This window comes from Cheilinus undulatus, linkage group 17, assembly GCF_018320785.1.
Source record: "Cheilinus undulatus linkage group 17, ASM1832078v1, whole genome shotgun sequence".
Taxonomy (NCBI): Eukaryota; Metazoa; Chordata; class Actinopteri; order Labriformes; family Labridae; genus Cheilinus; species Cheilinus undulatus.
In genome coordinates, this window is record NC_054881.1 from 19,453,567 (window position 1) to 19,479,152 (window position 25,586).

Consider the following 25,586-nt stretch of genomic DNA (forward strand, 5'->3'; position numbering starts at 1 on the left):
GTTAGAAAGATGTATTTTTAATGTAGTAATTGCCCTCAAATGCTATCTCAATTTCCCGTTGGTAGAGGCAATTGTAGCACCTTGACATATTTCTTTAAATTGGTTAAAATGGCCTAGTCCATACAAGTTAGAAATAAGAAATAGTTTCATTTATTGGTGCACAGACACATCTTTCTTATTTAAAAGATGTCAAGTGTATTTCAAGCTGTCCATGAGGGAATATGTGAGAAATTTATTTACTTTACTTGTTTTTTGCCCCCAGGCCCCCTATCTGCAACAGCTGCCTATAAAGACTCTTGACATCTAATACAAGAAAAGTTCTAAATGTTATATCATTCTAATCAGTTGTTTGTCTTAGAAATGGTACTAAAACAGCTACGCTTTTTCATTTGAAAAATAGACTCCATTTCTAATTCAAAAACAGTTCTTCTTTTGCATTTTACTGTACTCCTTCAAAGCCAAGTGGATTATCCAAGCCGCTCAATGCAGTTGCAACAATATGTTTTTGCAATGAAATGCCAGAGGCTTGAAAATCATTCAAGCAGTTTAAGTTTTTAAGCAGGTGATCTGAAGTGAAATAATTTAAGTCCAAAGCTTTTTCTACATTTAAATAAGAAAAACAAGATTAAATGAATCTTTAAAATAAATATTTTTGCAGTGAAAGGCTTAAAGCAAGGCTTGTTTCACTCAAAATGAAGACAGCTGGATCTCCTTACTGCTTGCTCTGAGTACATTAGCTGTAGTGGAATACTAATGGACCTCTCATTGCAGAGAGTTAATATAAGGAAACCCACAGCTGTCACACAAACGAAACCTGAAATAAAGTAAAGTGACCATTCTAACGTACATCTTTTGTTACTCATTGCCAGGGAAACAGTGTACGCTTGCATAAGCAGGTTAGTTTGGTGTCTTATGGGGAATAATTCTATGTCTTTGCTTTAATGGTCATAAGCTCTGTATTCCCTCGTGATTCATAGGCCCTCTATAGACCCTGACCCGCAGGCAATGACCCAGTGAAAATGGATTGCAGAATGAGCCAACCACTGAAAATGGTTCGAAATGGTCAACCATCTGGAAGGATCATGGGTGCGTATATAGGATGCTTTCTTTCTAGAGAGCCTTCAACAAGAGCATGATGGGAGGTTTATGCTTTAGTGGACAATGTGTACAAGTTTGAGCATGATGGCATTTCACTAATACAGCAACATGCAAGATTATTTTATGTTGTGTAAAATTCAGAGTGGTTGGCAATGATTGATGATCTTAATTGTTCAAGATTAAAATCAGTAGCCAACCTTCATTAGTTAGACTTGCTATTCCTGGTTAACTAGCATTTCATAATTTAAAAATAGGTCATTTAACATTCCTCAGGAAATATGATTAAAGGGCAAAGCAGGCTTAAGCAGCTCATTTATGATAATAAGGCACCAAACCAACTTTTTGACCTTCGCTACTGATCCGATATCTGTGTTAAATTCCCCTAATTAACCTATGTTGCTCATTTTGACATTAAGACTGGGAATCATTTATGTGTAAAGCAGCATCAACTTTTCCTAACCATGTAAAACAACAACAACTTTAATAGAAAAATACACATACAGTATTCACATTCATCTGGGAAACCTTCCATACAAAGTGATTGGGAAGGGCAGGACTTCAGAATCCTCAGATGGTGATTAGACAAATGTTCTGTTTGTCATATTCATGGCGGGACAATCAGAATGTCAAGACCAAATAAGGTTGTGCATAGCTCCACTGGTAAAGTCATTTTGACAGGCAAACTCTGCCATAGTGCATGAGCGAAAAGCTAACAGTGCGGGTCTTTGCTCTTGTTTTAATTAAGGAATGTGGCACTATTCTGATCTCCTCAAATGACGCTGATTGGTCCCAGCAGTAACATGGCAAAACCATCTGCTTTGCAAGTTCATATTTGTATAGCATGACTCGCCCTCAGTGAACCCTCATTTAGCAAAGCAGTCAAAGCTGTGACTCTAGGGTTGTCCAAGGCTTTTTCATGTTGCCAGCTCTGTCACTGAAAATGTCATTGATTTTAGTAAACTGATAAAAACATTTCCTGGCAGTTGAAAAGGAGTAACTGGTGTGTGATCAATGGAAGTTTTTGGCTTATAGTACTGTGCAATAATGTCACAGCTACAGGTATTTGCTGGGAAGTTCACCGCCTTTATACTAATTAACTCTTTGGATAAAGTTCTCGTACATTCTTACAGAGGCTAGGTAGAGCGTCTTTAGAAGTTATTTGTATGATCGTAAGCTGTTCCAAGTGTTTTGATGGTCTAAAAATTACTGAGAGTATTCTTGAATCTTTGCAATGCACCTGACAAAGGGAACTACTTTAGTTTTGTTTTGTCTGCCTTCTTTGCTAGTTTAATTCTTTATCAAACCACCAACCCTTAGTTTTAGTTTATCTTTGTATCGGGGACAGTGTGCAGTGGCACTGATCATTCATACATGGCAAAAGCATTAGCCTAGCATTAGCGTGAAATACACCCAAACTGTTTAGCCTTTGTTGTCACCTTTCGACTCAGTCTAGCAACATAGAAAAACAATATAGATCAAATATTTTTTATTAAAGAATTTGCAAACAGATGCGTCTCAGCCCGAGGCTTTCAGTAGCGGTTCAACAAAACCTGTGGGTGTGACCTTTTTCATACATCCCGACGCCAGGAGGCGAAAAATTACTAGAATTGTCCAAAAAAGAAACCAAATTAATACAATAGAAAAAAAACAATGAAAAACAAAATGAAAATATGGAAAATGAAATACAAGAGAATACACTTAAAGGGATATTTCAGTATTTCTGATGTTGGGCTGTATGAGGTACCAAGCAGTAGAAGTGGCATTAGCCTCAGTGATTTAAGTGAGTGTTGCTCCTGGTTGTACAAGCGAGGAAGTTAGGTCATACAGTGTAACAGATGGGTACAATTTCTCATAGGAATTTGGCAAGCTTTTGGTAAAAATTGGCCACAAGACAATGTTGGCTGGACTCAAACATATGTGCTATTGAAAACTTTGGAAGCATTTCATTTTTTACCCAGAAAGCCTTTGTGTTCACTATTTTGCAATGCAGGCTTTGGCTTCCTGTGACATGCTCTTGCATTGCAAAATGTGACAAAAACACAGAGGCTTTCTGGGAATAAAATAAAACGGTTAAAAAAAATTTGATAGTGCATACGTTTGAGCCAACATTGTTTTGTGGCCATTTCTTTAATCAAAAACTCACGAAATTCCTGGGAGAAACTGTACCCATCTGTTACGCTGTATTCTAGCTTACTGGCCAGTACAACCAGTGAGCCCTTCTTAAAGGAGCAATGCTCACTGAAATCACCGAAGGCTAATGCGACTACTACTGCTATGTACCTCATATGACTCACGTCAAAAATACAGAAATATCCCTTTAAATTACAGCAATATTTAATCACCAAATAATATCAAAATCATCAACAAAATAATTGCAGAAGATTAGTCTTCCAGATAGGGGTGCATCCAAAAATATTGTTACTTCAAATACATGTCATCAACAGAAAATAGTCCACCTCCCTCCTCGAGTCAGGGGCCTGTAGAGCCAGTTCTTCATTTAAATATCAAGGAAACTCAGTCTGCAGATGATGAATCCTTAGCCTAGCAACATCCCAGACTACTATAGTGCACTGATGATAGTGGCATGTCCCCTTAAAAAGTAGCAGGGCATAAAAGTGAGCTGTATAGATGCTTCAAGGATTGGCCCAAGGCATTGGCCATTTGGAGGATGGGCTGACCAGGATCTGGTCCAGGATCTGCACTGCCCATCTCTAGTTCCTACTTTAAATTTGTTCACGATCATTCTTTAAATTCAGACTGGATTGGCTAACATACCTCTATGACTTACCCACAAACTGCTTACACTCTGCATCTGCAAAATTTCCCATGAGTCTTCAAAATACAAAGCTTGCTAGCTATTCCCACAAGAAAGGAAGTTACGAAGCAACATGACCCTCTAGCTTACACTGTCTCATGGACTTTGTATGCCTAAGGTCAAGTGGTAGGTTCATCTTTTTGTGGGAAAAATGTAAACTTCCGAGTGGTTACTTCAATATTCTTCTTCGAAGTTTCTCACCTGAAATGAAATAAAATGCATCTTCAATTTCAACTGCTCCTTAACTTTCACACTCCATTTGAGTACATGATCCTGGCTACGATTATCGCCAACTGCATCGTCTTGGCCCTGGAGCAGCATCTACCTGCCAGCGACAAGACACCCATGTCAGAGCGCCTGGTAAGTGCTACATCATGCCTGTCTTTGACATCACTTTCCCTCTTCTCTTGGATATTTAAAAGTCAACTAGTTAACGGCATCCTAGCACTGAATTCCTGATTCCAGTGATACAATGCACTGACCTGCATTTACGTATGTAACAGTAGGACACACTGTTTTTGTCCCTGCTTTTTTCCCTGCAGTTAATATCTTATAAGTCAGCGGAAGTCTCAGCTTGCTAGCTTTGATCCCCTGCACTCCCTCTCTGTTCCCACAGCTGCTCACATATGCACTCAGTTTAAACCAACATTTGAACCCTGATAGTCGTGTCATCCAGCTAACCAGCCTCAAAGAGAAACCAAAGAGACTGTAACAAGAGGAGGTCAAGTGGCATATCCCGCCCTGTTTACCAGGGACAGAAAAAAGCAACAGCATGTACCGTCATGGTTCAACACTTTCCTCTGCGTGTTCTTGAGGGTGTTTTAGCTCAAGGGAGTTTGTCTTAAAATAGAGATTGAAACAAAGAGCAACAGCTTGATTCGAAAAAGTCAATGAATTCCTCTCATATTTAACCACCTGCTCCTATTTCAAATTATCTCTCTGCGATGCAAATTCAGCCGTGGAAATGTTACACCAAGGAATACAAAGAAGGTAGCATTCAACAGGGGGAGAAAGTGATTACAGTGGTTACACAAAAGGGGAAAACAAGCATCCTCTCCTAGCCTCCTCCACCTTGAGGATGTAATACAACAAGAAGCCTTTTAATTAGAACAAGGGATCAGCTATTATTTATGAAGCTCTGTCAACAGAGAAAGAGGCGTGCTGTAAGCGGAGGCGATGATAGAAGCTTTTCAAGAAGAGTATTTCAGATCCATCGTGGGTCTTAAGCGCTTGCTGTTGCTTGGGAATTTTCCCAGTCGTCCTCTGGGAGTGTATTTATAATTCAAGAGTGTTTTAGTTGCATGTATAATAGATGTTAACATGCTACTAGCACAGACATTTATCCTGGCAGCCTTTAGGATCTGTCATTACATAAGACGTTATATTGTTTAGTCTATAAATCTTGTCTGTTTTTACAGCAAACCTAAAGATGTTCTGTAAGTCACAATGAATGCCTGCCATTGTTGTCTGAAATGTTGCAGGCTCCTACATCCTCTCTTATTGGCCAGGAGCATCTTATCTGCTCCAACTAAATCATTTTACAACCGCAGTCTTCATGCTTGATACAGTAACTCTGGTTCAACATATCCATTAACACTGATGTTTACTGTAGTCAGGCAGTACGATAGAAAAGGTCACTTTTCTTACAGTGCTCAGGCCTGTCACACCGCTTTTATGTGATTATTTATGGTGGAGGCTGGATGATGCTGGGGGTTGGGGACACTGTCTGTCAGGTTGTAGTATGCTGGGAGCGAGAGAGAAAAATGGAGGGGGAGAGGGGTTAGTGTAGGCGTGAGATATCCTCCGTGCACAATGCCCCAGGCTTTCGCAGATATTAATGGAGGCAAAGGAAAAAGTGTCATGTCATACAGCTTGATCCAGCTGGCTTAGCTGAAGAAAGACCCAGGGTTAACGTGGCCACGCAACTCAAATAATCACGCTGTGACGCACTGCTGTGCTTTCAGGGAATAATGCAACAGCCAAATCAATAATGCCCAGCGATGTGTGTTGTGTATATGCTCTGAATGCTGGAGTGCTGTCGCTGGAATCATATTGTGCTTTTGACTTGTCAAACCAAGGAGCACTTCACAAGCCTAAGTGTCCCTCTGGAAACTCGAGTCAGCCCCAGTATTAATCTTCCTACCCTATATTTTGGCTTTAATGTGGCACCATGAATCTACCTTTCTATTTATACTTTATGTAGGCAAAGTTAAATATTTTGTTGCCCATTCTTGTCTTCTTGTCAGCCCTACTGGCATCAGGCTTAAAGTAGTCTTAAAATCCCAGTAACTTCCTTGTTTTATCACCTGGTTCCATCCATTATGCTGTCATAATATCACTCCAAGGTGATTCTCAAAGGGCTTAAGTACCTCTTTGGTTTGCCTCAAGTACCCCCCTTTGGCGAGCCAAAGTGCTTTTTGATTGGTTTAGATTTCTCTCAGGTCATCCACAATGCACTTTGGCTTGATTGGCATGTTGATTAACCCCTATGCCCCAAGGTACTGCCACTTTCATGAGTTTCTTGCCCTTATGTCATATCAGAGTGGTAATAGATCAGCAAAAGTTCAGCGCTGGTTGGTCTAGGAATGTCTGAATTCTGCTCTTTAGGTTGGCCTGATGCAGTGGCCCTCTGTTTGGGAATCATTGTGTCAGGTAGCAAGTGCAAAGTTCTTTATTTTGCTCTAAGTTCCTTTACAATTACCCAAAATGCCATACTTTTTAATGAAGGCACATGTAATTTTGCTCAGCCTTGTTGCAACTTTATCAACTTTTTTGGCATTAGCAGGGTCAGTACAACCAAGTTTCATCTTTCATTTCAGCCCAAGTGTCACATCAGATGAGGCAACCCGAGTTCCCTCATGGTTGGTCCAACTTCCAAGTTCAAATAGTCAAAGGCTATCAGTAGTACCCAAGCAGCCTTCCAGTCAGTCACCATGCCCTTTATGTCGACCTTAAAAAAGTTTAAAAATGTTCACCTTTGGGCCTTAAAACTTTGTTCTCTCTATTTTTTTGGCATTTAATGAGAGATTCAAGTACTGATTACCTGGCATTATTGCTGTTATTTTTCCCTCATTTATGCAAGAGAGGGCATCCAATTGCCAAATTTCCTTGTTGGTTGACACCGAGGTTCAACCTAGGATTCTGCCTTTTTTAGTGGCTTTCAAGTCAGCTACCATAACTGTAAGGGTTGGCCCAAAGTAAAACCCTTCTATTTGCCCCTTCCAATGCCCAAAATGCCCCACAGGTCAGATGAGGTATCTGCCTCCTTTCTTTCTTTGATCGGCCCTGTTATCTAAGTGGTCAGTGAGAGAGTTGGTCAGCTCTGTTGAAGCACCCTTTTCCACTGCTCTATTGCCACTTAATCAAACTTCTCTGGGCTGAAGGGTGAAACCAAATAAACCTAAACCTTAACTTACTGTCCCCTAAATTAAGCCCACTTTCAGCTTCCGTCTTAGCCAAAATGTCTTACTGGTGGGGACCACTGGACAAACCTTGTTCAATCAGGAGAGACTTAATACAAGTTTAACAATAATTATTATTATTATTATTTTTTTTTTACAAATTTAATGAAAAAGAAGTGTGCAAAGTCTTAGACTTCATCATGATGACTTTGCATACTTGAAGGGGTAGTGAGGCAAATGGAATAGGATACCCCCATAGAGTCTAGACACTGGTGGTAGCGTTGATGAGGGGGGCAGGAAAAGATGAGAAGTTGACTTCTAAGAAGCTGGACCAGGAGGCTTGGAGTAGGAGACTGAGGTATGCACGATGAGATGAGCAGAGAATGGAGGTAGTTGGGGTGGAGGAGGGTTGCAGCGTCCACACTGAAACAACAGGCTGACTGAGAAAGAGAGAAAGACAGATTTAAGATATGACAGATGCATAATGATTGCTTAAAAAAGGCTGTGGCAGAATCTGATTAGCTCATTACTTAAAAGAACAAACACCCATAGTCAGCTGATCTTTTGCTGAGCTCCATTTACCTCACAGTTGGTCTAACTTCCACGCTAGAATAGCCAGAGTCTATCCAAAGTGTCCAAACAGCCTTTGAGTCAGTCATCATCCCCTTTGGGTTGGCTTGAAGGCCGTTATAAACCCTTATGTTTGGTCTTTTATCTAGCCATTGAGTCCAGTGGAAATGACTCTTTTTACCCTTGCTCCATGCAAGGAGATATTTAGATACCTTTGCACTTGTCCCAAATGCCTCCAAAATTTCTCTTCTTATCCCAAATACCTCTCTGTGGTACCACTTGGACTTCTGCTTGACTTGATTGCCCAGTGGTCATTTAGAGAGTTTCTCTGCCTGATCTAAGTGACCCTTTGCATAGTCCCAGCCCTACCTGAATCAACTTCTCTCTCATGACATGATGCAATAAAGAAAGCTTAACATCTACTTTAATTCATGCTCACTCAGGCTGACCTTCTGCCTTCAGAGTTTTTGCATGCAACTGATAATATCCAAGGTTAGATTGTTGACATAGCTCTCCCAGCGTATCTTTGCTCCAGATGTAATTTTCTGCAATCAATTAAAGTTTAATGGTTTGCATGCATTGAATACATAGGCCTAGGGCTCTATTGATTTTCCATTGCCCTTAAGGTCATGGTTTGTGTGCATGAATATTTGTTCTCACAGTATTTTACTCTATTTCATCCAAAGAGCAGGATTTTACTTCCTGCACTGCTGCTGGTGTAAGAAGTGAAAGAAACCATCTTTCTTCCTCTCTTTTCCTAACCCCTCTTCTCTTTCATGCAATGCTTCATTAACCTCTCTCTTACCTAACAAAAAGGATCTTCCTCTGGTACTCTCAGCCCCTCTCTGATTCTCTCTGTCTTTCTTTAGGATGACACAGAGCCCTACTTTATTGGAATATTCTGTTTCGAGGCTGCCATTAAGATCATCGCCTTGGGCTTTGCATTTCACAAAGGCTCCTACCTCCGCAATGGCTGGAATGTAATGGACTTCGTTGTCGTCCTCACAGGGTAAGTCTGTAACCCGCTGGGTGTCAGCCGGAGATGAAAGTCATAAGCGAAAGAGTGGTTTCTTTTGTGCAGATCTGTTATCGCCTTGAGAGAGAGTGTAGTGGAATCACCTCTTACGGGCTCAGCGTCTGCCTACAAACATCCAAATGTTATTCAACAAGTACCACAAGCATGAAAAGAAGTGAAAAGACTGTTTTTGAACATTTGTTGCTTTGGTCATTCAGTTTCTGTCCTTATTTTAACACTGTTGCTGGGCTACACCGGGATTTATGAGTACTTTATCTACACACTTTGCAGCTTCTAATTTAGTGTGAAAAGTTGGAGGAAGCCTTTTTCTTGTTCATCATCACAGTGCTGTCTCAGAGAAATGTTTTTGTCTTTATTATGTGGAAAGGCAAGACTGTTCTGCCCAGCTGCTAGCTAGCTCAGATGACCTATGAATCATGAGGGAGGAACATAAAAATGTAAGATAGCTCTTCATTTACCCCCAAAAGTGCTGGCTGAATCATCAACAGTGTGGAACGGGAGCTGACAGACTAATTCAACAACAATAATAATTACAAAAGGACTGCTTAATCATTGTTAGGCTGAACACTCACAAAAATGATAAGCACAAATGTAAGACATGCAACAAAAAATAAAAAAGCAAAATATTCAGCCCTAATTCTGATTTGAAAAATCGTGCAGTCACATTTAGGTGCTATTTTGGAGTGCCCAGAGTTTTTTTTTTTTTTTTTTTTTTATCGTACGTTTCAGGCATTTGGATAACAAGTGACTGCACCTGAGTCCTTGCATCCATACTAAGCATTAACAATACTTATTCAGTGACAGCCTGATATCGACTCACTTGCCCACCTCTTATACAAATAATAGCCTGTACATTATTACCTCTTTTACTGTGGCTTGGTATCCCTGCATGCAGTTTACAGTTTGGCTGCTAGCAGTAAGAATAAATGGAGGCAAATTATCCACAAGCTAAGAGACTAGCAGTCCCTCTTTAACAGCTTTTCTCCCATGGTTTCTAATTCCAACGTGTGACACATCTTCCGTGTTATCTTGTTTTATATTAGAATGGGTAAGTGCTTTAAAGAGAGCTTACTTTAATCAGGGATCATGGAGCAGGTGTATTTCAACAAAGTCCAGTTGTTTTCCAGCTCTGTCACACTCTCTCTCAGTTATAATGCAGAACCAGATTCATGAACTACTTTCAACATGTTTAAGAGCAAAGGCTGCCTCCTCTTCAGGCATGGTGGTGGACTTAGTTTGTGTTATACAGGGGAAGTGATGCAATTAGAGACAGGGAGGGGGCAAACTAAAGCAGAAGACACAACAATGTTTGATTTGATAGAAAATCTGTACATATTTATGATTATTTTATGGCACCAGTTTTGAACCAGTGCACCCAAGAAGTCTTCTGAGAGGTATCGAGGACAATTGGAGCAACAGTGTGGTGTGAAAAGTGAGACAGACACAGACATACCGTCAATTATAGTAGTAAGATCTCTAAAAAGACCTTTTATTCCCATCTCTCCGAGCATGGCTGTATGGATAAAAATAAAGCCATGCTTTTTGTTTACTAGCAGAATACTGAAGATCACATCAGCTGATTGCTGGTCTTTATTGTGTGCCAGAATGCATTGGGTCTTTACAACCAACCCCATCTGAATTAAGGTATCACAGACCACCCTTGTATGCAGTTTGAGCTTTCAGACATTTTAGTATGTATTGAGGAGTTTCCACCACTCGCTATCCGAATGCCCAAAACAGATTTCACTTCCTGTTAATTCATTGTTTAAGAGGGGTTTATGTTTGCTGCTGTATTGAAACAAGTATAGATACTATCTGTTTTAACTAGTCTTATATTAAATCTTAAAATTCTGGTATAGTGATGACCCTAGTCCATGTACCATTTCAATTCAAAGTGCTTGGACACACAGATGGTCCCTCTTCAATAATAGGTCACACCCTGATCCCATGACTGTTTCCCAGAAGAAAGCAAACATCAGATTTGACCTGCAGCTGTTAACTGATGACTAATCACAAGCAATGTTTACCTTGTTGTCTTTGGTTGCTGCTGCAGAGCAATACAATTTAGCTCTTCCTCTGTGCATGGATGGTAAAGCGATATGTGTTTTCAGGCATGTTGTATGAATAAAGATTAGCCTTGAATCACAGTTTACATAGTGCTTTTGATGAAGATCATTTTACATGTAGTGTGGCTGTAGACCACATGATATTTGACTGTTTATTTTGTGTTTAAGCATTGATAACCCTTTGTCTCTGCAGCTACAATACTCAGACTTGAAATTCCCTCTAATAGTGCTTTTGTATGCATGGTAGACAACCGCATATTATGTGTTTTACATGTGTGTTTGAGAAATAAGTGTATGTCTGGACTGAAGTTGTTAGCTAGCAGCTCTTTGCAGGCTTGGAAAGGAGTGGCTGTCTGGTAGGAAAACTGTCAGACTCTTGGGCTTTTGTGACATGTAATGGTTTGTGTCTGTTATTACCAGAAAGAAATCGGTTGCAGAGAAATGGTCAGGACAGTTGTTCAGAGTTAAACTGCTGGGAATTTAACACTAAAGCTTTGTCTGTGAGGCAGTATGCTGCTCCTTTTCTGCTCCCAACCATTCAGTAATTATAATGTGTCACTCAGGGTTAAGTCTGGGTTTGCATGGTGGTTTTGGATGCAAAATGATCTTTAGAGTTTAAGAGCTATCTTCTTGAATGCAAACTTTGAGCTCTTCCACTTCAAGGTTTTCTGATTTTTTTTTCACTTTTGTAACTGTATGCCTTGAATTCATATACATTAATTTGAAAAAAGGAGAAGCATTTGTATTTAGGTGGTATCTATTATCATCAACATAACCATCTTTATAGTTCTTGATTAAACACACTAGGGGCATGTGCGTGAGAATATGTTTCGGCTGAGGGGTGCTGCAAGGTAAAAGTGTTTGCATTACTGTTTATGTGCAGGTGCTTACACACCTTCATTCAATTAAGGTGACAACTTCAGATACTGCCAAAACAAAATGCAATCATTGGCCGCTTTAATATCTTTGAATGCTGTTTACATTGCAATACCAGAAATGTTCTTAACTTTACACACGTGAATCAAATGAAATCATTATTCCTTAATTTTCTGCAAAGGCACAAACACTGTGCAACAAAAGACTACACAAAAACCAAAGCTCAGTTCCCTGAAATTTTCCATAAACACCGCATACACACCAGCCACAATGTTCAAGTCCACACAAGTCCCTCTCACACAACTCATACCGTAAAACATATTTTTTTAACAACTAAAACCACCAAAGACACCAACCAACAGTGCATCTGTTACTGTGCGCTTATTCTGTGTTTTTAAAAAAGCCACTAAATATAAAATTCACATGCATGTTATTTGGCTCTGACCTACGACTAAACTGTGCAAAAATCCAGTATAGCCAAAATAATATATATATGTGTATCTACAGCGAAATATAATTGTGAGCTAACTTTCTTTAAATGATGACTGTAGGTGGCCGTGCGCTCCGCTGTGCACAGCACAAAGATTTGCGTCAAAGGCACAGTGTCCAACTCGTTCAACACGTCCTGTTGGACGTGCTGCAGAGCCATGTGTGTCAATCTTTTTGGAGTCACAGTGCTCCTTAACCATGTTTTCAACCACCTAAGTGAGGAGAATGACTTCTCAGGAGAGGCCACAGACATCTACATGCAGGCAGAGGCAAAGTTCTACAAAGTTCTGCAACTCACTCTTCCCGCAGAAGAGTGAGTTGCATGCAGGCAAAACTTGTCGATGCACTTTGACCTGACGTGATGACGAATGTTGTCAGGTCTGACAGGTTCTAAATATTCAACATAACAGACAGTGTAATCAGTTAAAGGCAATATTGTTCACATGTGCTCACTTAAGCACCACCCTGATTAATTTTCCTTTCCTAAGTGAAGGAAACCCAAAGAAAACATCCACATCCTTGTCATGCATAACAGTGCCACACATGGATAAAAAAAAGCAGCTAAGAGTCTCAGACTGATTTAACTCCTGGTTATGGCTTAGTAATAGCAATGTCAAAGCAATATTATTTACATATCATTTATTTTAAAATCAAACAGAGGAGAAATTGTTCCCTGATCTCTAGAAAGCTTGTGTGTCATAAAAATGGCATCACAACTCCATCAGCTCTTGCAGACACTAGGCTAATCCTTAATCTATTTATGCTGTGCTGTTACCGTCCTACTCATTAGATGCTTAATGCAATGAGGGCAATGTGCATGGAAAACACTTTTTTCCCTCCAAATAACTGCATAATGGCTCAGCATCTCCTGTGTTTACTTGTGTTACATGCTAAACCTAAACATATTAATCAAGGCACAACTAACATAAAGAGATGCAAAGAAAAATGACACTTGGTAGAAAGAAGTGGCTGGTTGTCATGGCAGGAGCCATAAACTGGGTAATGTCACCAGGCATCATTGTAGTTTTTGTTTGTTTGGGTCTGAACAAAAGAATAATGACTTGTTTCATTCAAGTTCGTGGGTGTGGGTGTGCTGTCGAGTCCAGTTACGTGAGTCAGTATATGACAGTATAGAACTGAACTGACAAGCTCCACTTGATCAAATTTTTGTCAGCCAGCTCATTTTTAAGTCAAAAGCTTCAGCAAGACATTTTTAACATCACCTCACTGGCTGAAAAAAATTCACACGAATGAGAGAAAGCACTTATTTTGACTGAGTTCACTTGTTGCTCATAAATCATCTCTTTGTTTTGGTAAATTTGTCAGAGGAGATTTCTTTTAATGTCTCTTTGCTGAGCTTCAAAATATAATTTTTTTTAAAACTGTGGCTAATTCAGAAAGCCAATAAACAAATAAAGAAAGCAGATATTGAATGAGGAACAGATAAGAAATTGCAGAGAGGCACTGGCCATAAATGTCTGGGGTGATGAGAATAAACAGAGAAGAAGTCAAGTGGAGACATGGAGTTCTTTCTAACTTTTTAGTAGACCTTGACTCAAAACATCTCATCTTCTGTTTCAAACCAAAGCTGGAAAATAACCAGCTCCTTGATTTTTTTTCTTTTTTCTTTCATATGACACATTGGTAGGGAGGTTATGTTTGGATCTGTGATGAGTTTAAATCTCCCCTGCAGTACATAGAGATGATTTCCTGTGTGCTGGAAGATGAAAGAAGGCGTTCTGTAAGTGTAAGACTGAGATCACTCAGAGGCACACTGCTTAAAGCAAAAAAAAAAACAAAAAACAACCCTTTTCTATCTTTACTAAATGCATGTAGACAGACAGCAACTGCTCTCAGAGCCAAGAGAGACACATTATACATCACTCATAAAACCACAGAGGGTCTATAAGTTCGACATGGTGATTTAACTGCTCTTTAGGAAATATAGGAGACGCTTATTTGTGTTTTAAAAATTTAGAAATGCTCAAAAGATTTTCAGATATGTAAATGACTTTTAAGAGTTAGTGCAGCTCTGTCGTGTTGTAAAATACTAGCACTTTCAAATGAGTAGGATGTAGTGCGGACCAATATAGAATTTTACAGGTGTCAAATTTAACTCTAAATGAGTTCAGTTAACACTGTCAATTTTGCTATGCATTCAGTTGTATTTAAACTATTATCATTTTTAAATGTTTAACTCTTCAGAAGATATCCACTACTCAGTACCTAAGTACAATTTTAATTAAATACTTTTCACTTGAGTAGATTTATTGGTCAGAACTTTTCCTTAAGTAAATTTAAATAAAGTAGCTGTACTTTAATATAAACACTTTGCTTTTCAGATGATCACACAAGAAACAAACGATAAAAGCAATCCAGAGCAGGAATTCAAATCTGTTGGTGTTCTGAAATCTATCAAAATAATCATAACATTTCAAATCCCTTGAAGAGTAAAACTGTCTCGCCTCTGGCAGATATTTTCAGTTATTACAAGAAAGACAAAGAAAGATTTCATTTAAAATGACTGAGATTGCCTCATAATGTTTTTCTATGGTGTCTAAATCATTGCATCAAACAATCCATGTACGGCTTTTGAACTTTATATTTCAATAATAAAAGATGAAACACCATGTGGCAGAAATAAACCTACTTTAAGTATACAATTGCTGGACAGTAAGAGTGCAATGGTGGGTCAGCATTAAGGGCTGGGGTGTTTTCTAGGGTAGTGTGACTATAGAAATGTTATAAACAAGGGCTGACCTTGAGGATTAATGACTGTTAACCTTTGAAATCTAATCAGTTATAGCCTGAGTTTGGGTGAACATTGTTCAAAGAAACTCATTCTGTGTTTTGGTCCTAATTATGGTAGCAGCACTCTGGATGAGCTGGAGCCCATCCAGTGACCTCTTAGGTCAAGCAAAGATGATGTAACATTAGTGTGCTCTTAGATGAATGTATGGACAAGATTTTCACAGCCAGATGGGAAATGAAGCGCCTTAAAAAAAATGTAATCTTAAGAAATAGCTCCTTGGTTTTGGCTTCCCATTGCTGACACAGCTGGATACGAGTTAACCATTATGTTGTGTGTGTAGCCTGTGTTAGGTTGCCAAGCAACCACAGTAGATAATGTGCTTCGGTGTGATCGGGGGTATCTGTGTATGCTGTTTGTTTTGGGCTTTACACACTCCTGCAGGATCATTGAAGGAGGAGTGTTTGGACATCAATTGAAAATCAATCAGATCACCCCTCAGACTCAGTGGATCACAGTTTGAGCTAAAGCTGATCCCTAAAGAAACTGTCCTGATGGTGAAGATAAAATAAAGAAAGGGAGATTTAAGTATGTCCTTTGACGTTCATGCTCTCTGAGTGATGTTGATCGGATTAACGAGACTTTACAGCACACCTGGGTGTTTCAATCTCCTCGGATGTGTCATCCATCGAGAGAATAAGCAGAACAAACGATGATTATTAGAGTTAAATGGCAATAATATTCATTTATTTTTTGCAACAAGAGAGAGAGAAACCTGTAGGCAAGTAATTCATAGGATAATGTCAAACCTTTATGGATGGATGTTTTTTATCACAGCATGAAAGATGAGTAGAAAATCAGTTTTGAATAGAAATGCATCAAAAACAACTAAACTGACTTGTTTAAAAAAATAATTTTACTGATTGCTGACAACAGTGTTTCTTTTTAAACAAATAAGTATTTATTCAACAAGTGACCTCCTCTGACCCAAAAAAAAATAGGCATACTAGATGCCAGCATTAATCGATGTGACAACAAATCCACACTAGCTTCTGACATCTCTTCATGCTGCATCATTTGCCTGTAGGTCGAGGTCTGTCAACAAGGCTGATACTGATGTTAAATCTATGCATCTTTTAATCACTAATTTTCAAGTGCTGATGAGGAGAGCCTTTTTTTTTAGATGTCAGAACAGTAGTTGCCTGTGACAGAAAAACAGCACAAAGAATGGGAGAAAAGTGCAGAGAAACAAACCCTGGTTTGAGTGAAAAATTGTCTCATTTTGCTGAAGGATGTCAGAATAGGAACAAGAAAAAAACATAACCTCTACCTCTGTAAAATATCCCAATTTAGGAAACTCTTTACAGCTGGACACAGATGTTTAAGGTTGTATTTGCCATGTAGGGTTTTTTTGGCTCAAATTGAAGCAGAGGTGGTGAAATATGTTTTTCTCCATAAGTAATTTTGTGCTGTTGTATTACTTAGATCAGAGATGCACCGATTCCAATTTGATTGGCCAATTCTAACATCCAGCTGTTTCCTAATGAAAGATTGATACCATCTATGGTCCTTAAAAAACCTGTTATTAACAAGGAGGTAAGACTAACCAAGCCTTTTAAAGTGAAGTTTCTGTTAGTATTTCAACATTTGACTTGTTTATTATAGCCCACAGCTAGTTTTTCTTGACCGACACTAGGAATGGGCGGTAATACGGTAATACTGTATACCAGGGTATTAAAAAATAGCCACAGTGTGGCTCCAATTACCATCATTAAGACAAGGCCATGTAATATAATTCTTCTTTCTGTGTATAGAACAGTGATGAGAAATGTTAACGTTTAGGCTATTAATAACCGCAGGTGCTGTGTGCTGCAGAAGCAAAGTCAAGCATAATTACCCCATCAACAGATTTTAAAAAAGCCTGAACTTTTCTTAACCCCCTTTTTGGGAAATGTAGATGACATTTATCGATGTTTGTAAGTTATTTAAAGCAATAAAGTCGTCCGTAACTTTTTATAAGCAACCTAAGTAAACCCGCAGCATGACGGAGCTCACCAGGCTGCACAGCACGGATATAAATAATTAAGGCTGATCTTTGTTCTGCAGCACACGGGGCATTGATTCACATCCGTAGATACTGTATAATAGTATAATTGTGGATTATCTTTTTAATTTATCTTCGCACAATAGGGTAAAGAGATCAGCTAAGTTATTACACACCGAGACACGGAGAGAGAGAAGAGGGAAAAAGGAGACGAGGGATGATTTGACTCTGTAACTCTGCTTACCTGTAAGATATGAAAACAAAGGCTTCAAATTTAAGTCACTTCCAGCTAGGAATGAGCGGTAATACCATATGCCGGGGTATTAATAAATATCCACGTTATTGCTTTAATCACCGTCATGAAGACAGTAGGCTACTACGTAAGAAAAAGTGCACGTTAAAAATACAGGCGGCAGTAATAGCGTATACCCCGGTGAAATTTGGGGAGGGTATGACGGTATTAAAAAATGGATACCGCCCAATCCTAACCAGCACTGTGGGGGCCAGACATTGAAATAAACCAAATAAAGTCAATATTTTCTTCTAACATATTATAGTAAAACATTAATTCCTGCAAAAATTAAGGGAACTTTAGGCCTTTAACAATTAGAACAGTTCCTATCACCTTTACTGCAGCCAGCCACAAGGGGGCGTTTGAGATATTTTAGCTGCATATTTCTGAGCCTTCTTTATGTCTATGATGCTAATATGCTGTTGTGAGAGGCCAGAAAACACATGCAGGAAACAGATCGTCTGTGAAGATTCTCAGAGGGGGACATGACAGTCTCAAAGAGCCATATATGGAAAATTGATGGAAAAAAATTGCAACAAGATGAAAATAATAAGTATGTTTTACCAAATTAAAGAAATAGTAGTGCGCTTCTTGTCTGATAAACTGGTAGGCTGAAGGTATTAGTCAAACATCAGGCCCCGGGCCTCCAGTTGATGATCGCCGCTCCATGTATATCTGACATATCACCCACCTCTCAGAGACATTGTTTTTTGTTATCCTGAGAAGAGAGAGTTAAAAAAATACCCTGCTATGTTTTAAAGTTAAAACATGATCACTTCTGCTCTGCTATAACCATACATTACATAAGCCAATACTGTACCCTCTTCTTTCCTACTTGATTAGACTCAGTTTTAGTTCCCTGTCTTTAGTACAATCGGAGCACCAAGTCCTCAGGATAATTATATCGATACAGCCATCAGCGCCTAATGAAAGGATCTAAATGATAGCGAAGCCGGAGGCAGTGGCAGACCTTTAATCTACCCTGATAAGGCATTAGGCCTCTAATAAGAGAATAAATCTGGCCTGGTTGCCAAAGGCCTAATCAATAGAAGGCTGAACTGGTCAGCCGGTGAACACAGAGCCCTGATGAGGAGCCGAGACAGCCAATCACATGGTGAACACAGCAGAATCCATGGACATGCAAAGAGAGAAGGAGAAGTCTGATGTACTCAGAAAACAAGTATGAAGCATCGTGCTTACAGAAGCTGGAGAATCATGACTCAGCTGTGGAAAATACAAAACTTAAATAATCCCTGAAGAAGGGGATTAAATGACACTCACAGTTATTATTCTAATTTCAGAGGCTAAACTCAGTGAGACTTCATTTGTAACCAGATGCTTTTCCTCCTTTTAGGATCATTTGAGGGAACATCACTTTTAAAACCACGGAGAGAAAAGTGGCTCTTTACATTCTGAAATGTAGCCATTGTGATTTAAAAACCGTCTGTGGGGCTTGATGAGCTTTGTGAAGTCTAAGAAAAAATCACCCGCTCTGACTTGGAGAGCAAAAAACATAAAGCTTGAGTCTGAGAGTGTGGAGTATGAATAAAGCAGGTTTTAACTGGACAAACAGAAAGCAACATGTTGCAAAATCCACTCTCATCTCAATTTTAAACCTTAATTTTATGGAAGGCACAGAAAAGAAAGAATCACAGACGCTGTCATTTGACGGTTTTTCAGTCAGAATTTGAAACTTTCTGATGAAGTCCTCAGGACTCAAAAGTTATGAATAAATTGAGGATAAATTATGGACAGTGTATGGGATTTTGAGTTATCTTTCCAGACGGGTACCTTTGATTTTACATGCATGTCTTCAACTCATCATGGTGTGGAAGAATGTCTTGCAATGTGAGTTTACCACAAATGATGAACAGAAACAGTGTTGCATCAGGCTAGTGTCATCTCTGTAAGTTCTAAATTAGAAAATGATGCCTCTAGTTGAATTTGCATAGGTGATAAACAAAAACAGACAAGCACTATATCTATGTATCCATGGTTTTATGTTTAAAGCTTTTGGAAGACAGTATAAACTATGTATTTACAAACAGTTCAAATTTTAGTAATGAAAAAGACATTGCTAAGAGATGCTGTGAGCATTTCCACTGAACGCCCATTTGCACCTATTTGCTGGAATGGTGTGCCTCTTTCTCTCAAAAAGGCTAATTTGACTGCTCTTCTGCTCTCTGTCAGAGCCATAACTCCAGGGGCCTGTTTAATTCAACAGTCAGCAAATACAAGTACTGAGTCCCTTTATCATCTAATTAAAATGAAAAGTCAGCGTTAGTGTCTGTTGTAGATAGAGAGCAGAAGAGAGAAAAGACAATGTCCTCTGGTCATTAAGTCCACAGCTACTCACCTCAGTAAATGAATGCTGCATGTGGTCCGATACACACCAGCCAAAAAAGGGGCCCATGGAGTTTAGGAAAATCATGTCCCATTGTAAAGTTGATCTGTGATTTTAAACCTGAATATTAGCCACTCATAAGGAAAGGAATAGGAATAATTATAGAATAAAGGCAAAAATTTGCAAAAGTTGATTAAAGGTGACAAAATAAGCTTAAATTGGCAAAAAAAAAATGGGTGTTAAAAATGATGAAACCTGTTATAAAGAGGCAAAAATGACCAAAAGTTGCAAAAGGGTTAAAAGTGGCAAAATCAGCTTAACATGGTTAAAATGGTGAAAATCAGTTAAAATGTGACAAAAAATGGGTTAGATATGCAACAAGGGATGGCTAAAGTAGTGAAAATAGTTAAAAGTAGCAAAAATTTGCTGAAAGTGGCAAAAATTGTATTATGTGAAAACAAATGTGGCAACATAGACTGAAACAGTGATGAAAAGGGGATTAAAAGATGTAAAGGAGTTAGTAGTTTGAACAAGCGGACCCAATAATAGCTTAACAAACTTTTCAGCTCCAAAATGAAGTAACAGTTAGCCAGGACGCTAGCATCAATGCTATTGATACAACACACATGAATTAATATTGTCAATAAATCACAGCAAGGAAGGACCCATTCATTGTTTTTAGTTCTCTGGGCAGGCCTGATAATTGCTATCCTTTCACACACTTTTGATGCAGTCGAATGAAGTTTAAAAAAGCTAATGCCAGATTAATTTGTACATATCAAATGGTTAAAAATTGTATTTTTTGGGAAATAGTAGCCTTTTGGTTATGTCTGTGCGCTCCATGTACAGAGGTAGTTTTCCTCTAAGAAGGTGGCCCAGCTTTAAATCTAGCCTGTGGCTCCTTTCCTGCCTATTATTCCCAATTCTCTCCATCTACAAGTAATTTTCAAGGATGCTCAAATGTAGGAGTGAAACAGTTGTTTTGAAAACTCGCTCGTGGGGAACTCACACAAATACAAATTTGTGATGAGCTTTGACTTTTGATTGTCAGGGGAGCAGATCTGGTCTAAAGCTGGGCTTGAGATCAGGTGGTGTGTGGCCAGATCTGATAAAGACATAAATCGTAAAACATAAACAAAATGTTTATTTTTAATAGAAAGAAATGTGATGTAAACGCAAACAGAATGGAAGATAGACGTAATAACTGCGAGTTATTGCTAATGTGCACGCTCGAGTTTTTGCTGAATTTATCACACTTCATAACATCATTACATTATGGGACATCATAACCGCGTCATGCAGAATTTCCTCATTGTGCAGGCTTTGCTGAAAGGCAAATTCAGAAAGTTTTATGGAAAAGATGGCTGACCAACAGTGCCTTGTGCATTACAGTGCACTTCAATTATTGCCATTGATGTAGTTGAGCATTTCTTATAATCTTATGAGAAACGTGAGCAATTCTTTGTTGTTCCGATGTGATATTTTAGATAAAGTTAATGGCAGCTGAAGTACTAATAAATGCTGCATGTTGAGCTCAGTAAAATGTAAAATTTTTCAAATTTGTAAATAAATATATTTCTATTTCTTTTGCCTGTAATGTATGCACAGTACAGTACATGTTTGTTGTTGGGAATGTGTGTCAGTGTTATCTGAATGGTTATCGGCTCTCCATTTAACCCCCCCTCTTCCTCTTGGCCTTTAATAGCCAGTCTGTTATTGACCAAATCCTCAAATGGCCTTTTACAGCCTGTGGACACTCTGTGGAAACCACAGTCTAAGGCTTTGGGTCAAGTCACTGAGAACAATAATCCCACTGTCAACCTCAAGGAAACAAAAGCCAGGCTCTGGTTTTATTTATTTATCAGTATGTTTGATTTACTCGCCTCATCAGTAAGTGAAGCAGGGCCAGACTCTGCGCTCAAATTGACTTCAAAGTTGTGACGTCCTTTCATGTGCTTTTCAGGCAACGCGGCTAACACAATGGGGGGCTTCAAAGTCTCGTCGCAGAGACTACAGAGGTCGGGTCACTTTAGCTTATGCTCACACCCAGCGGCATAAATAAATGTTGCCTTTGAACGTCTGCCAAAACGCCACCGTCTGATCATGGACGTCTGGCTGTCTGGCCTCACTGAGGTTACAGGTGTGCATAAACTGAGCTGGGTTTGTAAATGTGTGATCAGTGTTTTTGTTGTACAGGTCGCATCCAGGGTTTAATAGCATTTTATCGTATTTGACCTCAGGGCTGAACCCTCCTGCTGAAGCTACACTCCTTTTTAATCTGTTTGTGTATTTTACAGCATCCTTTGCTCTTTCGATGTTACTCCAACTCTCAGGTCCTGACCCCGTTTTAGTGGGTTGCCAGGATGTTTTTCTGCAGACTTCATGGTCTACAGACAATCAATACTCAGTTGATCCCCCAACATTTACTCGTTGGTTAAAGTCTTGTCTTATCCTGGGAAGAGTATCTCAGTATCTACTGGATGGAAAACGTTCCCATTAGATGGATTTCCATCAAAGACTTATGCACATAGGGCTTCCTCAGGATGACTTTAAAAACCTTGATATTACTACTACTACTAATAATAACTTTATTTTCAAAGGACCTCTCAAAACCACGGTTACAATGTGCCTCACAGGGTGACAATTCAAACAAGAGGTAAAAACAGCAGGGCTCTGAAGATTAAGGATGTTGAAAGACCATAATAAGATGAAATGTTATACAGGAAGCCTAGCATTACCCCGCTGTGATCAGTTTATCCCATTTATCACCTCCAAGCTCCCACAGCCAATCACATCCTCCACCCCAGCCTCCTCCTTTATAGCATAAAGCCTGTTGCACCCTTACATTGAGATTCATGCTGCTATGGATTAATGTTTCTATCCATATTGGGGTTTTTCACCATGCACTCCCTGGAAAGTCAAAGCGTGCTGCTTGTCTAACCCAAGGAGCATCTTTTAAGCAGAGACTTCTCGACCAAGTAAAACTGTATATCCATTTTGCATAAAAATGGTTAAATGTATAATGATAGTGTTCCTATCATACAGAGCCCACAAAAGATTTGACTGACCATCCCAAAGGAGGTATTATCATGATTTTAGGTAGTTTGAGTAAACCTAATTTTAACAATCTCAGAGCAGACAGGCCATTGCATGCCCCCTGAAATATCTGGCGCCTCCCCAAGGGGGTCCTGGACCCCAGGTTTGGAACCACGGCCTTAACTTACTTTAGACTTTTACAAAGTGTTGTACACTAAGGAGAGTTATATCGAAGTGGCCCCGTCAGCCTTATATTTTTCAGTATGTGGATCTCAGTGAAAAAAGATTGGACACCTTATATTAAAGTATAATGGTGGCGATGCTTCACTGGAAATGCTCTACAAAAACACTTTGATTTGGCTTGTCTGAGATCCCCTTTTAAGTAATGCTCTCATTACTTGCAAAAGTCTTAGGCTACTTTTGTCTTTGTTAACATGTTTGCATGCAGCATAGTGCCCATAGCAGGTAAAATAAAAGCACAACACAAAGAGAAAACAGCAATGATGTAGACTTTTGTTGTGAATGCTCTGCAGAATTACAACTTCAACTTTATTGCAAATTTTATGTTTGTGCTAGAGTGCATGCTATTAGTCCACACTAATAAAGGAATGATGTAACTGAAATTCAGCAGGCAATCAAATTAATGAAAAAGAGAAAAACGCCAGGCCCTGATGGCTTTCCGATTGAGTTTTACAAGGCTTTTGCCTCTAAATTGGTCCACATACTGCACTCTGTTTATACAGAGGCCATCATTCAAAAGAAACTTCCCACATTTATGACACAAGCCACAATTTTTGTTCTGCCCAAAAAAGATAAGGACCCAACCAAGTGTGATTCCTACCGGGTGACTTACATGTGATTACAAAATACTTGGAAAAATTCCTCCAGGCTGGAATCTGTAGTGCCGACTATCAAATACTGGACCAAACAGGGTTTACAAAGAGCAGACAGTCATTTTACAATGTATGCAGCCTCTTCAATATAATTTATTCTGTGCTCTCATCACAGACCTCAGAAATAGTGATCACATGGATGCACACAAAGATTTTAACTGGACTGAATACATACGTCTCTTTAACTCCTTAAATTAATTTGAAATTTGGACAGACTTTAATTTCTTGGATCCAAAGACTGAATACATTACTGCAGACATCTGTGAGGACTGATACGACCCACTCTGACTATTTTACACTCCAAAGGGGCACAAGACAGGGCTGTCCACTGTCCAAACTTCTTTTCAGTCTTACAATAGAGCCTTTAGCTGTAGCTTGAGGCAGAATAGTGAATACTGGGCATCAACTGGGTGGGGAGGTTTACAAAGAGTTGTTATATGCAGATGACCTTTTGCTGTTCATATCAGTGTAGTGTTGCCTCAGGCTATAAAATTAATCTAACAAAGAGTATATTGATCCCAGTTAACAGGAAAGCACTGACTATGTCCTTTGACTCACTCATTTAAAGTTGCAACAGGTCGGCTCACATATTTGGGAGTCAAGGTGACCGATCTTACAAAGACCTTTTCACAAACAATTTTCAATTTTTGAATCCAAGTAGGGAAGATTTCAAACATTGTCTCTTTCTGGTTGCGTTAACTCGATAGAAATGGTCATTTTGCCCCAATTTTTGTATTTATTTCAGACCGTCCCGTTTCCTGTCAAAACGATTTAGATAAATGCATCAACACACTCATTTGGAATAAAACTATTCCACATGTATGTAGAGCTGTTCTAGAGAGGTGCAAGGCAGATGGTCCTTCTCATCATTCCCATCAAAACCATCATTTAGTCAGCTTGATGAATGTCTGAAGGTCAAGCCCTTTATATTGGAGTATGCGACTCGATTTTATAGCATTCAGAAAATGGGGGTTGACTTTCGATGGCATTTTAAAGCACAGGGTAGGGGACTGGAACACAAAGCTTTCTGGGAAAGAGCCATCAAGTGTTCATACATCATCAATTCCTATAAGACACTATTTCAGCTTAAGATCATTAACTGGCTTCACTATTGTAAAGATAAAACTGGGCCAACTTGCATCAGATGCCATCAGGCCCCCCTTCTACTTTAGGACACATGTTTTGGACATGCCCAGAATTGGAAAACAAAAGGTCAGAAATGTTCAACACACTCTTTTATATATGTGGAAGAAAAGTTGATACAGATGCAGTCGTTGCAATTTTTTGGGTTGTTCCTGTTAACAGTGGGATAATGAGGCATCAATCCGATTAAATAACAATCTCAACATTATTAGCCAGCAGGCTTATTCTGCTTTGCTGGAAACCCTCCATCTCACTTGCGCTGAGGTTAATTTATTCCCCAAACTAGAAAACTCATGCACAGTTCAGGGCTCAGTGACCTGACAAACAGCTACTATGCACTGGCTTGCAGTCTTAACAGCCATGCCCTTAATTATGCAGAACTTTATCTCTCTTGAAACTAAAAAAGATAAAACCTCCATACATTGTATATCCAAGAACACATGAAACAGTGCATAAAAATGGCCGTTTGAATCAGGCTGTGAACATTTTAACACAAGGATGTATATGACTCCTGCACCCAGCCTCAAATAAACTTAGACTTTATTTCTCAACAGCAGAGGTTGATGCTTTCTTTAGACCTCCCTCAGCTCTAACTCTTTGCCTTGGTTAACCTTAGGTTAAGTGAAGTCTGTGTTTACAGTCTTCAATGTGTCCGTCAAACTACAGTTATTCTGCACACAAAATGTCATCTTATTTTATATCTAGTATCAATACCCAAACTTTTATGGAAAGGG

At 39.1% G+C, this 25,586-nt stretch overlaps 1 protein-coding gene across 3 annotated transcripts in view; it reads left to right on the forward strand.

The window, feature by feature from the left end:
• Positions 1 to 25,586, forward strand: part of cacna1bb (calcium channel, voltage-dependent, N type, alpha 1B subunit, b) — a 245,563-nt gene that overhangs the window by 11,504 nt on the left and 208,473 nt on the right. For all 3 annotated transcript variants that reach the window (XM_041810708.1, XM_041810710.1, XM_041810709.1), the window contains exons 4-5: positions 4,168 to 4,273; positions 8,754 to 8,893. In XM_041810708.1, coding sequence (XP_041666642.1) covers positions 4,168 to 4,273; positions 8,754 to 8,893 — 246 coding nt within the window. The remainder of the gene's footprint in view (positions 1 to 4,167; positions 4,274 to 8,753; positions 8,894 to 25,586) is intronic.